At 43.7% G+C, this 15,258-nt stretch overlaps 1 protein-coding gene across 9 annotated transcripts in view; it reads left to right on the top strand.

The window, feature by feature from the left end:
- The window catches only part of PSD3 (pleckstrin and Sec7 domain containing 3), a 559,242-nt gene extending 544,254 nt beyond the window's left edge, over positions 1-14,988 (top strand). For 8 of the 9 annotated variants that reach the window (XM_081221102.1, XM_081221100.1, XM_081221108.1 and 5 more), the window contains one exon: positions 6,762-10,185. In XM_081221102.1, coding sequence (XP_081077228.1) covers positions 6,762-6,980 — 219 coding nt within the window. In that variant the 3' untranslated portion in view covers positions 6,981-10,185. Of the gene's footprint in view, positions 1-6,761 lie in introns of all 9 variants that reach the window. The other variant, XM_081221103.1, reaches the window with a different exon arrangement.
- The last annotated feature ends 270 nt before the right edge of the window (positions 14,989-15,258 follow it).

The raw sequence follows: 15,258 nt of genomic DNA, 5'->3' as shown, positions 1-15,258 counted from the left end.
AATGGTGTGCTTCTGAATTTATTCTGAAGATAGAGGGACAGATGGATGTGGGATATGGGGGAGAGAAGAATCAAGGAGCAAAGTTTTTAGTGTCAAATTTCCTTCCTCAGGATTTTAGAAGTATCTCCACGCTGCTCCCTAGTAAATACTAGTATACTAACTAAGCATTACCCAGATCCAGAAACTGCTGTAGGACAACTTGTTGGCTAACTCTTACAATCTTGATAACCTACGTGTTGTAGGTTTATAGGGGAGGACCAAGAGAACTGTGCTCTAGCACCCATGGCGAGCAAACAACTATAGTGTAAAACTATTAATGGAAATAATAAAATAGTCAATGGATTTAATACTTATTCTGTGACCACAGTATGGCTTAGAGTGGAATAACATCCATCAATAATTTGTTGAATATTCAGAGAAAACCCAACAAAACTACGTTACACCAAAACCTATTAATGAAGCATATCTTTTGCTAAATAAAATTATGATAGGAAGTGCATGTACAGCTCAACTGAGATACTGTTTTTTATTGAAGTACAGTTGATGTTGCATTAGTTTCTGGTGTACAGCAATGTAATTCAGTTATAAATATATATTCTCTTTCATATTCTTTTCCATTATGGTTTACTATAGGATATTGAATATAGTTCCCTGTGCTATGCAGTAGGTCCTTATTGTTTATCTATGTTATATATAATATTTGCTAATCCCAAACTCCTAATGTATCCCCTCCCCCTTTCCCCTTTGGTAACCATAAGTTTGTTCTCTGTGTCTTGTCAGTCTGCTTCTGTTTTGTAAATAAATTCATTTGTATCATATGTTAGATCCCACATATAAATGATATCATATAATGGCACTATTTCATTCTTTTGTATGGCTGAGTAATACTGCAGTGTGTGTGTGTGTGTGTGTACCCCACATCTTCTTTATCCATTCTGTTGATGGACACTTAGGTTGCTTCCATGTTTTGGCTATTGTAAATAGTGCTGCAATGAACATTGTGGTACATGTCTCTTTTTGAATTATGGTTTTCTCTGGGTATTTGCCCGGTAGTGGGATTGCTGGGTCATATGGTAATTCTATTTTTAGTTTTTTAAGGAACTGTCATACTGCTTTCTATAGTGGTTGCACCAATTTACATTCTCACCAACAGTGTAGGAGGGTTCCCTTTTCTCCACACCCTGTCTAGCATTTATTATTGGTAGACGTTTTGGTGATGGCTATTCTGACCGGTGTGAGGTGGTACTTCATTGTAGTTTTAATTTGCATTTCTCTAATAATTAGCGATGTTGGGCATCTTTTCACATGCCTCTTGGCCATCTGTCTGTCTTCTTTGGAGAAATGTCTATTTAGGTCTTCTGCCCATTGTTTGATTGAGTTGTTTGGTTTTTTTTGTTATTGAGTTTTATGACCTGTTTGTCTGTTTTGGAAATTAAGCCCTTGTCAGTCAGTTGGGATGTTGTTTTTGTGAGTGAGTCCAAGCTGAGTGTTGACCATTTTATTAGTCTGCAAATAATAGAAAACTTGACTAAGTTTTTAAACAGTCTAAACATTCTTTATCTCACCTAAGAAAACTCGAAGTAGATGGCCACTGGCTGCTTGAGAGTTGCCACCAAAGATGTATGATCTTTCTAAATTTCTGATTTGCTATCCTTAGCACATTGGCTTTTTTGTTTTCATGCTTATCGTTTCATGGTTTCAAAGTGCCTGCCATAGCTCCGAACATTTCATCTCCCAACTTTTATCAGAGCAAGCACCAAAAACTGCTTCCATGGAAGTACCCTAGTCGGCTCTCCTTACATGTCACTGGCCAGGTCTAGGTCACAGGGCTGCAGCGTTGACTGGCAAGGGGATGTGGGTTATCCCGTCTGTGTTAGACCACGAGTCCTGTCCTGGGGTTAGGCTAGACCATGACACCCTCAGTGAAAAGCACAACTCCGTCAGCTGCAAGAGGAGCCTGCTAGGGAAGCAGCCAACAGTGTTTGCTGCTCTGCCCTCTACCAGCTTCTTTGGCTGAGGTTGACCATTGGAACATGACCCTCAGGTTTTCAGTCTCTTAACTGGCACATCAGGTTAAAAAGTGATTGAGAAGTACACTTCCTGCCGCTGCTCTGCTTTTCCCCGAACACCAGCTCTAACCTAAAAAAAAATTCAGGATTGGTCTTAGAACAAAGAGTCATGTCTTCTCTGAAAGGAAAAAAGGAAATAAACTCTCCCAAAGATGCCACATGGTTGCATTGTTAGGAAGAAGTCTGACTTCCCACCCCAGAGGGGAGAAGCCAGGAGAGGTTGGGAGAAGAGTTTTGAGGGCAGTTCTAACCCTTCACACCTCGGGCTGCGCTCAGGGCTGCCTGTCTTTGCTCAGAGGCAAGCTTTTTTTGGCCCCAAAGCCTCTGGATAGAGGTTTCAAATTTGGTGAGTCTGTAATCCCAGAAGAACGTAGATCACAGTCCTTCCAGTAGTCCTGAAGAGTCCTGAGATTAAAGATAAGTTTTCCTAAAATATTTTAAAGACGAATTTGGCTTGGCCACAGAGAATGGTAGAAAGCAAAGCTGTATTACTGGGTTTAGTAGCCTGTGTCCCTGTAAGCCCTTTTAACTGAGAAATAGAGCACAGCCATTGGAAGTTCCTAAACAAACCCACATTGTTTTTTTCCTTATTTCTCTCAACATCTGAGCAGTCCTGGTTGCTGGCCCCCTTTCACCCTTTGCTTTGCTTTGTCTTTTCTTCTCATCTGATGATTCATGTACTGCCACTCCTCTCTGCTCTGCCTTTTGTTTGTTGATTGACATACTGATGTAATTTATGGGGGCAACCGCTTTGCAGCTGGAGCTGTCAAATGAGTGGATGAAATTGCTTTTCTTTATGCATTTTTGTGGTGAATTTTCCCAATAATGTCAGTTTCTTCAAAAGCTAGTAGAAAATGGCCCAGTCACCTTTTCTTCTTTTGTCCTCTTTCAAGTCATCTAAAAAAATTGTCCTTCATATCCCTTTTATTGTATAAATGCCCTAGTTTTGTGAAATAGTATGCCTCACATTGATTTTCTGAATGTATTTTTAAACTGTCTTTAGATAATTTTACTAAACCGTATTCATCTAAAATACAGTTCTTTCCTGCATTTTGTTCTTGCCACCAGGGCAGTTTAGAGACAGATTAAGTCTCTAAATTCCTAGAGTGAATATGACTTTGGATTTCACTGATGCATAGACTACTGTGTAATACTGATGACATATTTTTATTAGCATATGCCCTTATTAAACCCTTATGTATTGATAGCTTTCTGAGAAAAGATTAATATTTTATTTCTTTGTTACTTCTTTACTAAAATTGGAATGTGTATCAATTAGTGACGCTTTCATCTGCAATTAACAGTACCTGAGGCACATGAAAAGGTGCTCAGCATCGCTAATCATCAGGGAAATGCAAATCGAAACCACAATGAGATATCACCTCACATCTGTCAGAATGGCTATCATCAAAAAGAACACAAATAACAAATGTTGGCGAGACTGTGGAGAAAAGGGAATCCCCCCCCACCGCTACAGTGTTGGTGGGATTGTAAATTAGTGCAGCCAGCGGGGAGGGATAAATTAGGAGTTTGGGTTTAACAGATACACACTACTATATATAAAATAGATAAACAAGGACCTACTGTATAATAGCACAGGGAACTATATCCAATATCTTGCAATAACCTATAAAAGAATATATATATTCTTTTTCAGATTTATATAAAACTGAATCACTTTGCTGTACACCTGAAACTAACACAACATTGTAAGTCAACTCTACTTCAGTTAAAAATAAAATTGGTGCAGCCACTGTGGAAAACAGTATGGCAGTCCCTCAAAAAACTAAAAACAGAACTACCATGTGATCAGCGATTCCCCTTCTGTGTATATATCCAAAGAAAATGAAGACACTAATTCAAAAAGATAATGCACCCAATATTCATAGCAGTATTATTTACAATTGCCAAGATATGGAAGCAGCATAAGTGTCCACCAACAGATGAGTGGATAAAGAAGATGTGGTATATATACAATTGAATACCACTCAGTCATAAAAAAGAATGAAATCTTGCCATTTGTGACAACATGAATGGACCTAGAGGGTGTTATGCTTCGTGAAATAAGTCAGAGAAAGACAAATACCATATTATTTCACTTATACATGTAATCTATTAAAAACAAAACAGATGAACAAACATAACAACAAAAACAGAGTCGTAGATACAGAGAACAAACAGGTGGTTGCCAGAGGGGAGAGGGGTAGGGTGAGGAGAGAAATAGGTGAGGGAGATTAAGAGACACAAACTCCCAGTTGCAAAATAAATGAGTCAAGGGTATGGGGAATATAGCCAGTAACTATGTGATATCTTTGAGTGGTGACAGTTGTTAACTAGACTTATCATGGTGATCATTTTGAAATGTATAGAAATGTTGAATCACTATGTTGTGTAATAGGAACTAACATAGTGTTGTAGGTCAATTATACATCAAAAAGAAACAAACGAATAAACAGACGCATAGAAAAAGAGAACAGATTTCTGGCTGCCAGTTGGGAGGGGGAAATTGGATGAAGGCAGTCAAAAGGTACAAACGGCCAGTTATAAGATAAATAAGTACTAGGGGTGTAATGAAACACATGATAAATATAATTAGCACTGCTGTATGTTATGTATGAAAGTCATTAAGAAAGTAAATCCTGAGTTCTCATCACAAGGAAAAAAAATTTTTTCGATTTCTTTAGTTTTCTACCTATATGAAATGATGGATGTTCACTAAACTTTTTGTGATCATTCTTTCATGATGTATATAAATCAAATCACTATGCTGTATACCTTAAACTTATACAGTGCTGTGTGTCAATTATCTCTCAAAAGAAACTAGAAGGAAAAAATGTGGCGGAAAAAACCATTACCTGATTAGCAGTGGCTTAACCCCAAAGGGTATTTATTATTCATGCTTAGCAAGACAGTCAGAGGTAGTAAGGACTTCGAGAGTTGGATCCAGCTCATTGTGTCACCAAGAACCCGGGCTCTTCTGTCTTTCCATTTCCCCTCAGGCCTAGCATGCTGTCCTTTTGCCTTCACACCTGCTGCCGCATGTTACAGGGTTACAGCTTGAGGAATCACATCCATGTCAAGGAAGGAATAAGAGTGAGGGGCTGGCACCAGTGGCTTCTCCTCTCAAGCCTGCCCCTTTCATCAGAAAGCAAAATCGCTTTCGCAGAAGTCCCCCAGGAGAGTTCTCCTTATAGCTCAGTGGCCAAAATATCACACAGCCCATCTTAGCTGCAGGAGTGTCTGGGAAAGTAAGTATTTGGTTTTATCAACAGTGGGAAAGACATAGGAGAAGAGGGGGGTTGAAAATGGCTTTTGATTGGCCAAACCTACAGAGTCTCTCTGAGTTGTCATCCTAAAATACACATTCCTGCATATATTTTCATACCCAGGAAGGAAATGCAGCTTAAGAGTATGGGTTCCAGAGTCCAAATCCCAACTTCACTTCTTTACTGTCTTGGACTTATCTCTGCCTCTATTTCCTTTACTGTAAAACAGGGATAATAACGTACCAATTGTATATGATTCTTGTGTTAATGCCCTCAAGTTAGCCTGTGGGCACCCCATAATGTAATCATCGTCAACCAAAGCTTGGCACCTCAACATGGCTACTGACCAAACCCAGAGCAAGCTTAATGACTAGCAGCTTTTCCCTACTTTTGAACAAAACAACTTGAAGTGTAGTTTCAAGTAGATTCAGCTTCATAATTATTAACTTAAAACAGATATATAAAATCTCAATTTGACCAGAAAAGTCCCTAAAAGACTTAGAGTTATAAAAGACTTTGCTGCCTTTGTTGGGACAATTTATAACTGAGCTGTTCTTAGAAAGAAAATACTTTAGGCCTTCTACAGATCCTTCATGTGTTGAAGCAGTACGATGAGAGACTTATTTTGACTAGAATCTATCAAATCGGGAATCTGAGATCCTTCTATAATTTGCACTGTGTACACAATAGCTCTATATAGTGACTCAGATACAAACTTAAGAAAAGAAAAGCAGCACCAGTAAAGGTTAGAGAAAAAAATCTCTGCAGTGTTCTTCTCAGTTATTCTTAGAAAAAGATACCCAGAGACAAGAAAATCAAAGAGCCGTTTAAAACATAGTAGACACTCAATGAACAGTTGATGAAAAAAATTGTGTAGAATAAAGAACAGCATCAGGGAATAATTTAAAGTTTTGCAAGAAACCATAGTACTCTGAGAAGTTGGTAATCCTAGCAGAAAAGCCATAGCAGGAAACCCAGAGCAGCTTCTAGGAAGTGTTAGTGGTCCCGTAGGGGACAGGAGTACAGACAGGTTCACCACCAACTGCTTCCTCAAGTTGGGAGTAAAGAACCGCACCCCAGCCAGGTTCAGGGAAGGCCTTGGCCACGGCCTTGTGGGGCGGCCCCAGTGGCTGCAGGCCTGAGCCTGAGAGCCATCTGATCCCCAAAACCAGAGACCGCAGCTCTTCCAACTCACACTTGCTTGTGCTGAGTGTTCAGGAAGCAGGCTTCCTCCGTCTCATAGCCATTCCTGCAGAATGCAGAACAGAGGAGAACTCCCATTCTATCTTTATGTCTTACCGAATCGATGAAACCATCAGTCAGCCTCCTGAGCTGCCAGCCCCGCCCTTCGGGAAGTGAGCTCGCTGGCGCCTTGCGCCGTGTGCCTGTGACAGTGTACTGACCCCTCTTCTCTGACTCCCTGCAGAAAACCCGCTATGAGATGTATGTCCGCCTTCTGAAAGAGGGGGGCCTGGAGCTGCTGAGTAGCAGCGGTGGAGGGGGCGCCGCGGGCCTGAAGAAGTCGCACTCCAGCCCCTCGCTGAACCCAGATGCATCTCCAGTCACCGCCAAGGTCAAGAGAAACGTGTCGGAGAGGAAAAACCACCGACCTGAAACTCCAAGCATTAAGCAAAAAGTCACTTAGAATCCATCTGCGGCCAGGAAGTGCTGGTCGTGGAGCAAAATAGAGTTTTTCAAGATCTTTCTGGTGAATCCGTGAATATATTTAAAACAAAGTCTGTGACTAAATGGTGCATTAGTAACCTTTCCTATTGTATATTTTTGTTAGTTTCTGTACAGATTGTCTCTTTGCTCTTGATTTCTTTGCTTTGATGATTTCCGCTACCTGATAACTAATGCACCTTTTGTGAGGGGAGGGGATCATGATTTCAGAATGGATTATGCATCGCTTCTCCCTCAGGGTTCCCTCATTTGCACTCTGCTCAGTTGTTTTGTGTGTTCTCAAATCAGCTGTTACACTTTTTTTTTTAAAGGTTAAAGATTTAATCCATTGTGAAACACTTAACTGGACAAACTTTGTAGTTTAGAAAATTCTAGCCAGAGTTAATATAAGCCTTTTCAACGTAAAATCTTGCCCAGTCACAGAGGTAGAATCCAGCCCTCGCGCTCGCAGAACTTCAGTTAAGAGTTACAGTCGCGGGAGGTGCCACTCCCCTGTGAGGCCTCACGCATCTGAGTGCTTAGTGTTGAGTCCGGCCCTGCTGGTGGGGGTAGATGGGGGCAAGGACCTCAGGACTGGGGAATTTAAGAAGCATGTTAGCTCGCTTGAAGTGTAGATTCCATTTCAGCCAAGCAAGGAAGGAGGAAGTGGCGTCTTTTGAAAGCTGAGGCAAGGTGGCCCCAAGTTCATTTTGTTTTCTAAAGGATAGTGGCAACAGTGGACTCCTGGGGGCTGCAGCAGCGAGCTGTGTGTTTGATCTGCCGGAAGTTGTTACCTCACTCCCACAGGGTCTAGACAAGGAATCCAGAGCCATCTGTGGTGGATACCCTGCCATCCGGGAATTAGGTTCTTTTATATATATAGGCATGGTGTTGTCTCCTGGTTGTAAGAATTTGGGGTCTTCCTAACAAAATAATATCAAAATGGAGCCCCTTTCCTTCTTTCCTTAATAAAGCAAAATAAGGAAGGAAAAAGTTGTTTTTCCCTATAGTTGTTTGGCAATAGAATGTTGATTCTTTACAATAAATCTGAAAGGAATAAAATCTGAAGGAATTATGGCTGGAAAACTGACGAATCTCCTGGTGACAAACACAGAGTCCCTTAGTCTGTTCTTGTCTCTGTCTCTGTGAGGCCGCTTCACCCTGCTGCACTGAACTGCCCCCTGAAATAAATCCTTGATTCTAAATCATTTCTTTATATCTACTCAGAGCAGTCATAAGCTTATTCCAGGGACAGTCCCTTTGAAATTCAGGGTGATAAACAGAACATTCTCTTACTGAGGAGGAGAAAGGAGTGAAAATTGAGCCCACTGTGAGTTAGAACTTTCTGATTTTGGAACCTGAAAACTTTGTGATCCTTAAACCTAGAATCTCCACAAGTTCAGAGCGAATGGAATCACTTCGAATGTTCTTTTCTCTCCCACAGAGATTTGCTCTTTTCTACTCGGTTTACTAGTTAAGGTGCTGTGTGACCAGAGGCTCAGGGACTCTGCGTAGGCAGCATGGCTCCGGGGAATTAGAGAAAACCTGCTCCTGAACCATGGTACTTTCTAGTGGTATTTTGTTCTGATGCACCAGCATTTCTGCAGGACTATTTATTAACATGCACTTCCTTCAGCTGTAGAAATGCCCATATTTGCTGGTGCCCAGAAAAGAGAAAACCCTCCCTAAGGTTGTAGCTGCTTGCTTTGTGGTGTTTTTACCACACATTTGAAAAACTCCCTCTAACCCTCTATCTTGTTTATTAGGTAAAGGCAGTGACTAAATTTGTTTCAAGACCTAGAAACAAACAGGGTAGTTACCAACATGGCCCATGTACCTGATTCTTTCTTTGTAGCTTCTGACTGAATCCAAGGTTTCTACAAGGGAATAGTCTTTCTTCCTAGAATCTGAATCATCAGTGTGTGTGCTTTCTGCCTAGATCTTTATCCTAAGCAGAGGGGAGAGAGGTACCTAGACCATATCATCTCTGAGCTTCAATAACTAAAGAAGAATCAACATCCCTGACTGGCTTGAATGTGTGTGCTCCCAGTATGTGTGTGTCTGTGTATGTCGAATGTCTCCGTGTGTGTCACTTAGAGTCTGTACCAGACATGGAATGGTACCTTGCTGCCGTGTTTAGACACTCGAGCAGCTCTGAAATGCCCAGTCAGCATCAGCACCAAGACGGCGTTGTGCTCACTGTGTGACCCACTAATGTTATCTCCAAGAACTTCTAGATATGCTAATAGAGAGACAGATGAGAAGGGCACTTTTGAAGCTGTGGTATATACTGTGTTCCCATAGTTTATCTTGAAAAACAGCTGCAAAGCTTATCTTGTGAGCCACGATCCCAGACTGCCATTGTTAGGGGATGGGCTGAGAACACCTCCCCCTGAGGCCTCTGGACTGTCTGGTGCCAGTGCCCCTCGCAGGCCGAGAGCTTATCCTGTAGGAGACAAGGCCCCTCCTGTGACAGGATCCTGAGAGCCTTGCCCATAGCCAACCAGGGTCTCCTCTGTCATCATTTCTTTCCTGTGGTGTCTAGTCAGGAGACATGACTGAAGCTCTTCCGCTTCACAGGTCCTCCATGCCTGCCACCCAGTTCACGGTACAGGGGAGCCCCCTCCCCTTCTGAAGGTACTGCCCCCCATCTCTCACCCATCCCTCAGTACCAGGAGCCTTGCGATCTCTCTCCATCTAATAAGTTATTATTCCTCTTTGCAGAAATACACCTAATATTAATTTTTAGTATAGAAAGTCTTGAGAGTCATCAAGATACCTTGGTGACGGTCTTGTTGCCGATTTGTCCATAGAAGCAGCCGTGTGCGGAACCGAAGTGTCTCAGGGTGTGTTCCCCCACCTCACATGTTGACATTTACAGGGAGGGGTCAGGAATTCCTTGTTAGCAATCAAAACCTAACTGCTAGCCTCCAAGAGTCCTTATCTTATTGCCAGCCATAGACATTATTTGAAGTATGCTTTTTACAGATATCATTTGCTGACTCTTAGTAATGCCTGATTAAACCAAGCAGCACTTCTGCACATTTTAGTTACCTCGTGTGGAGAGTCATCTGGGGGACTGCAGTCCTGGACCATGTGAACCTTTTCTGTTGCTCGTGTGTAAAGAGGAAGGAGAGCGCCTGTGCAGGACCGTCTTTGCTTCTCCGGCTGTGATCCTCATTCCAAAGATGAGTGTTTCCTGGTCAGAAGTGACGTGAGGGGGTTAATTCTGGGAGAGAAAACTTGGCCTGCGCTCCAAGGCCAATCTAGGGTTGGTCTCTTGTGTTCGTGTTTCACCCTGTGGCCAAAGCACAGAACCCCTGAGGCTGCAGAGGGGTTTACACACCCAACAGGGAAGGAGCCTCCTGCCAGCCCTGGCCTGTTGTCCTTCCAGCACAGAAAGAGCCGGGGAAGACATTCTTAGGTAGGGCAGGGCTTGCTTTGGCCTCGAGCTGCACCTCTTCTCTGCCTTTATCCCTAATCATAGACAATTGAAAGAAAATGGACCTTAAAGAAGTTTCTCCGTTGTCTTACGTTGACCACTTTCTTGGGTTTAGTTAGTGGTCACTGGAATTTGATTCTTTGGCATTTTTCCTTGTAGTCACCCGTTAAGCTTTCTTAAGGCCAAGTTCACAGGGCGTTCTCAGCCTTGTGGTCCAAAGCTCTGTAGTGTAGCTGTTGCGGACCTGGGCCAAGGGTTCAGCAGGTGGGGAGCCACCTTCCTTAGCTGCAACAATGGACAACCGCCTGATCCCTTCACTTTTCAGTTGTCAGAATTTTTGCAATTACAAGATTAGCGCTGTTAAACAGGAATCAAAGTGGCACCCAGGAGTTGTTCACAGTAGAGCCTGGTTAATGACTAGTGTGACTTGGGCTTAACTAGCACCTGCTTTTCTCTTGGAGCATCTGAGTTACTCCGACAGAAGATCAGCTTTTGTAAGGAGATGAGCCTCTGGGCCTTCCTGGTTCCAAAGCTTTCTGGCTGTCTCTTCTCCCAGGCCAGCAGTCTGCCCCGGGCAGCAGGTGTCTCCACTGGCCTTGGACATCTTATAGTACCAAGTTACCCAGAGGACTTCAGAGACCAGTAGCCCACACAGAATAACCCAACAGTGATGAAAGGTGCTTTGTCACCGCTTCTGCTCTCTTTTCAGTGTCTCACTCTCCAAAGGGGGACCGAGGTCCAAAGCCATTGCCATTTTCCTTTTGTGCCCAGAGTACCCAAAGCCCGAGCGGGCAGCCTCTGCCTAGGACAGTGAGTGCCATTGCCTGCAGAGAGAATGTCTCCAGAGAGAGAGTGCCAATAAAGATGTGAATCTGCATGACCGTCTGTGGACTTGCCTGCAATGGCAAGAAAATATCACAAGTTAAATAGTTGTAGATACAGTAGGTTTCCTTAGGTCTCTTTGGCTCATCCTTTATAATTTACGTGTGTATCTGTAGTGTTGCAGGCTTTTGGAGAATATTGATACTATGTCAGGCATCAAAGAGTATGCCTTCTGTCACCTGCCAATGTCGTAGTTGTGGGTATTTATAGTTGTATGTATCTATATGGTATCAACGTGTAGATTGTACATCAGTATACGGTATATGTACATCAAACTTATTTTTTGTCCTTAACCAGTGTGATATGAAAAGCAAGTAAAAACCTCATAGGATTGAATATATAATGCAGTTTTTGAGAGTCTATACAGTGGTACTGTTTTATTAAACTTAAATTCAAATGATATTTTGATTAATTTTTTTAATGATAAGATTTTATGCTAGAAAATTGCGTCTGTGAGCTTTGAATCACCAGAGCAAAAATGGCTCTGAACTAACTTTGTTAAACTATTTCAGTGTACTGTGTACAATACCCGGGGTGGGGCTGTAGCTCATTATAATTTGAAATATACAGAAAGAAAGGGAAAAAAAAAAAAAAAAACACAGGCAGCCTGTGCAGTCTTAGCAACTTCAGTATTAAGAGGACTTAAACATAAAGTCAAACTGACAATTTGGGGCTTATTACAAAATGTGATGCTTTAAAGCACACGTTCTTTATTGTTGTAATTAGTCCAGAAAAATAGAGCTTTCAGAAGAATTAGCTGAGTACCCAGCGTATCATTTACGTTCCTGTGTCTGTTTTACAGCAGCTTCAACCACCCTCCTAGCACCGCGTCCTCATCCTCTTCACCTTAAAGAACTATCGCCAGCCCTGCAGTAGATCAGGGCTTCCGGAGGTCTGGGACTGCCCTCCAGGCCTGCGGTTGCACAAATTCGCATCTAGACACAGGTAAAAGAATTTTAGGACAGGCTATGGACCAGCTTAAAACTTCAGTATTTTTATACTTAGGTCTCTTTTCCGGCCTCTCCCCAAAGAAGAGCCACTGGCCTTAGTTGTCTGAGCTTACTGCCTATCTTAAAGTATATAAGTATTAGATAACTAGAGATTAAAACTTTATTAGCCAGCATGTTGGAATATTTAAAGCAAAACTGAGTGTGTGTGAGTGAGTGGTCGAGTGCGGTGTATTCGTCTACGCACACTGCCTGTCATTCCTCGTGTCCAGTTCAGAGGGTGGGAGTCGTGGGTTGGGAGGCTCAGCTTCAGCTCCAGGCTGCAGTAGTGGTGGTGGTTACACTTGCGTTTTTTTAATTAACTCTGCAGTCTCAAACCGTTTTTGCCAATGTATCCTATTTCCTAATCTGTTTTTGACCCCGCCGTGAGTTGGCTCTGTGGCTGCGCAGCAGGGTCTCTGTTCCACAAAAGTGTGTTTCCTTCTAAGAACTAGAGTGATTTGCAAAAGCGTCCATTTGACTCAGAAATCACATACAAAAGGAGTAGCAAAATTTAAAAGTTTCACTTTGGGGCTTGATCATTTGAAATGTTTGGACTTTTAATATAAAGCCAAGTAACCATTTGGCATGGATAATAACGTCTCCTCTGCGGAGAGGATGCATGCTCATTGATTTTTAATGCCCTTAGGACCCTTTCTTAAGCTGTAGGAACAAGAGTCAAAGTGGGCATGTGGGGAGTGTGTGAGCCGCTTGCCTTCCGCTGAGGGAGACGTGCTGTGACCTGTCCTCCGCTCGGAGAGATCTGGCGCGCGTGGAGCCTCGGCAGTGTGTACAGGCACTTGCACACGTGTACACAGCGAGTGTCCTAAGTGACATAAACTTGAGACCCAGAGCGCCCGAGTGTGGCGAGAGGTGTGGACCGAGGTGACAACGGCCCGCAGGCCCCTCCCGGGCGGGCGGCACTTGGAGCCCCGCATCTGACCTTGAGATGCTGTGCGGGGAGGCGGGTGGCTGGCAGCCGGGGGACGCTCATCTCCCGTCTGGTGGACCTTCGCTCCCCGGCGTCCCCCAGTGGCTGGCGTGGCCATCGTCCCAGTGGCACTGCTGCTCGCTCTCTAGCTGGTTCCTTTGAGAAGGGAGTACGGGGAGCGGGGGGCACAGCCTGCCCCCCGCCAGGCTCCCCTCTGAGCTGGTGGTGGGGCTGGAAAGGGGAGGAGCCTGGCCACGATGGGTTTCCCTTCGCAGGGTGGAGGCTCAGCTTTCACGAATAGTGCTATAAAAATAAGCACCTTCTTGTCAATTCCTGAAAATGCTGGTTACTAGGGAGAATTTTGGAGTTTCCCTTACTGTTTCCCCAAGCGCACCCCCCCGGGGAGCCCCAGGCACAAGCTCAGTTCAGGACCCACTGTGGGCCTGGGCTCCTGCTGGGACGCCCCCTCAGAGGCCGGCATGCACCTCTCTGCAAAGAGGGGCTCCTCCCAGCCTCCCTCCTCCTGGGCTCCTAGGAGCCCAGGGTTGGTCCATGTGCGCCTTCCCTGGCTGCAGGGATCCCGCTGTCCTCATGGGCTGACCCTGCTGAGGGTGACCGAGTCACTGCAGTGACGCTTGACAAAGGTATTAAACAATTCTCTGACTGAAGACAAGACCGTATATTTTGCCTTTGCAAGAAACAAGATGGCAGGTTGAACTGTAACCTGGGATGGATGACCTCTTTGCCTCTGCACCTGGATTTCTGGGAATGGATAAGGTTTCGCTTCCGCGGAAGGGTCAAGGGACGCAGCCCGCCGCCGCGCGGCTCTCCCCAGGCCCCATGAGCCCTGCTGGGCGGAGGCCTCAGTGCCTCCCTGCATTCCTTCTCCCACCCCACCCCCACCGGCTTCGGAGCCTGTTTCTAGAGCAGAAGTTGATGCAGTGGAGAGCTGAAGCCTTGATTACTGTAGGGCAGGCAGAGGGCAGAGGTCTGTATCCTTTAATATAAAACAAGCTTTGAACTTTTCCAACCTATTAACTGGGTTATGTTTACTAGGGTTCACACTAATTGGCAGAGTGGGTCAGTCCCTCACCTTCAGAGCTTTCTCCACCAGTCACTTCAGTTTCATTGTCGTCCCGGTGCCATATGTCCCTGAAATCGTGAAAGTAATTAGTGATAAAATAGCAGCCTACTCCTCTTCAGTGGCCAGACTGTCAGCACTGGCAGACTTGGGTGAGCCCGCGGCACCGACTCCTTAGGAAACCTGTTCCCCCTCGCCCACCAGATTCGAGAAATGCTGTCTCCTAGAGAATCACGGTATTTATGGTGGTCATCTTTTGAGTGGAACAGTAATTTATGTGGATATTGTTAAAGTGTTTAAAGAATATTTTGAAAATTAAGTTTACATTTTACGATCGCTTTATTTTTTATTAAAATGGTTGTATATAAATATTACCCTATCTCACCGTTGTTGAAGGAAAGCTGACCGTGCAGACCAGTGAGTCACCTGATGTGTATAGAAGCTGTGATGTATAGAGTACATTTCTCTACTGTGTAAATGCTCATGAATATAACTGTTCCTGTGTTTTTATAAGTTGGGGATAATTTGTTGTTTTACAACAACAAAATTTATTGCATTTAAATGGTTTTTATGTAATAGAAATCATGCAAAATAGTGAAGGATTTAAAATATGTATATGATACATGTAAATGTACAAACTTTAGAAAGAAATAAATCCAACAAATTTCAGTCATTTTGGGGAATGTTCTTATTTGCTTATTTATTAAACAGCTAGTTTGAACCCCAATTAATTAACAACTAACACAACACAGTACATACACCCCCTCGCATAAAAAGCCAACCACAAGCCCCACAGTGAGAGTTGGCTGGGGAGGTGAGAAAGTCACAGTGTCAACCCTGCTTTCCTCCCCTGGGCCCTGTGAACGCGTGTGTGCGAAGCCTGCTGCTGCCTTCATCGGGGGCTCTGAGGGGGAAGGATGAAGCTTTTGGAAGTAATTT

Source organism: Mesoplodon bidens, assembly GCF_964165515.1.
Source record: "Mesoplodon bidens genome assembly, chromosome: 20".
NCBI lineage: Eukaryota > Metazoa > Chordata > Mammalia > Artiodactyla > Ziphiidae > Mesoplodon > Mesoplodon bidens.
Note: the sequence above shows the minus strand (reverse complement) of the source record. Positions and strands in the feature narration are given on the sequence as shown.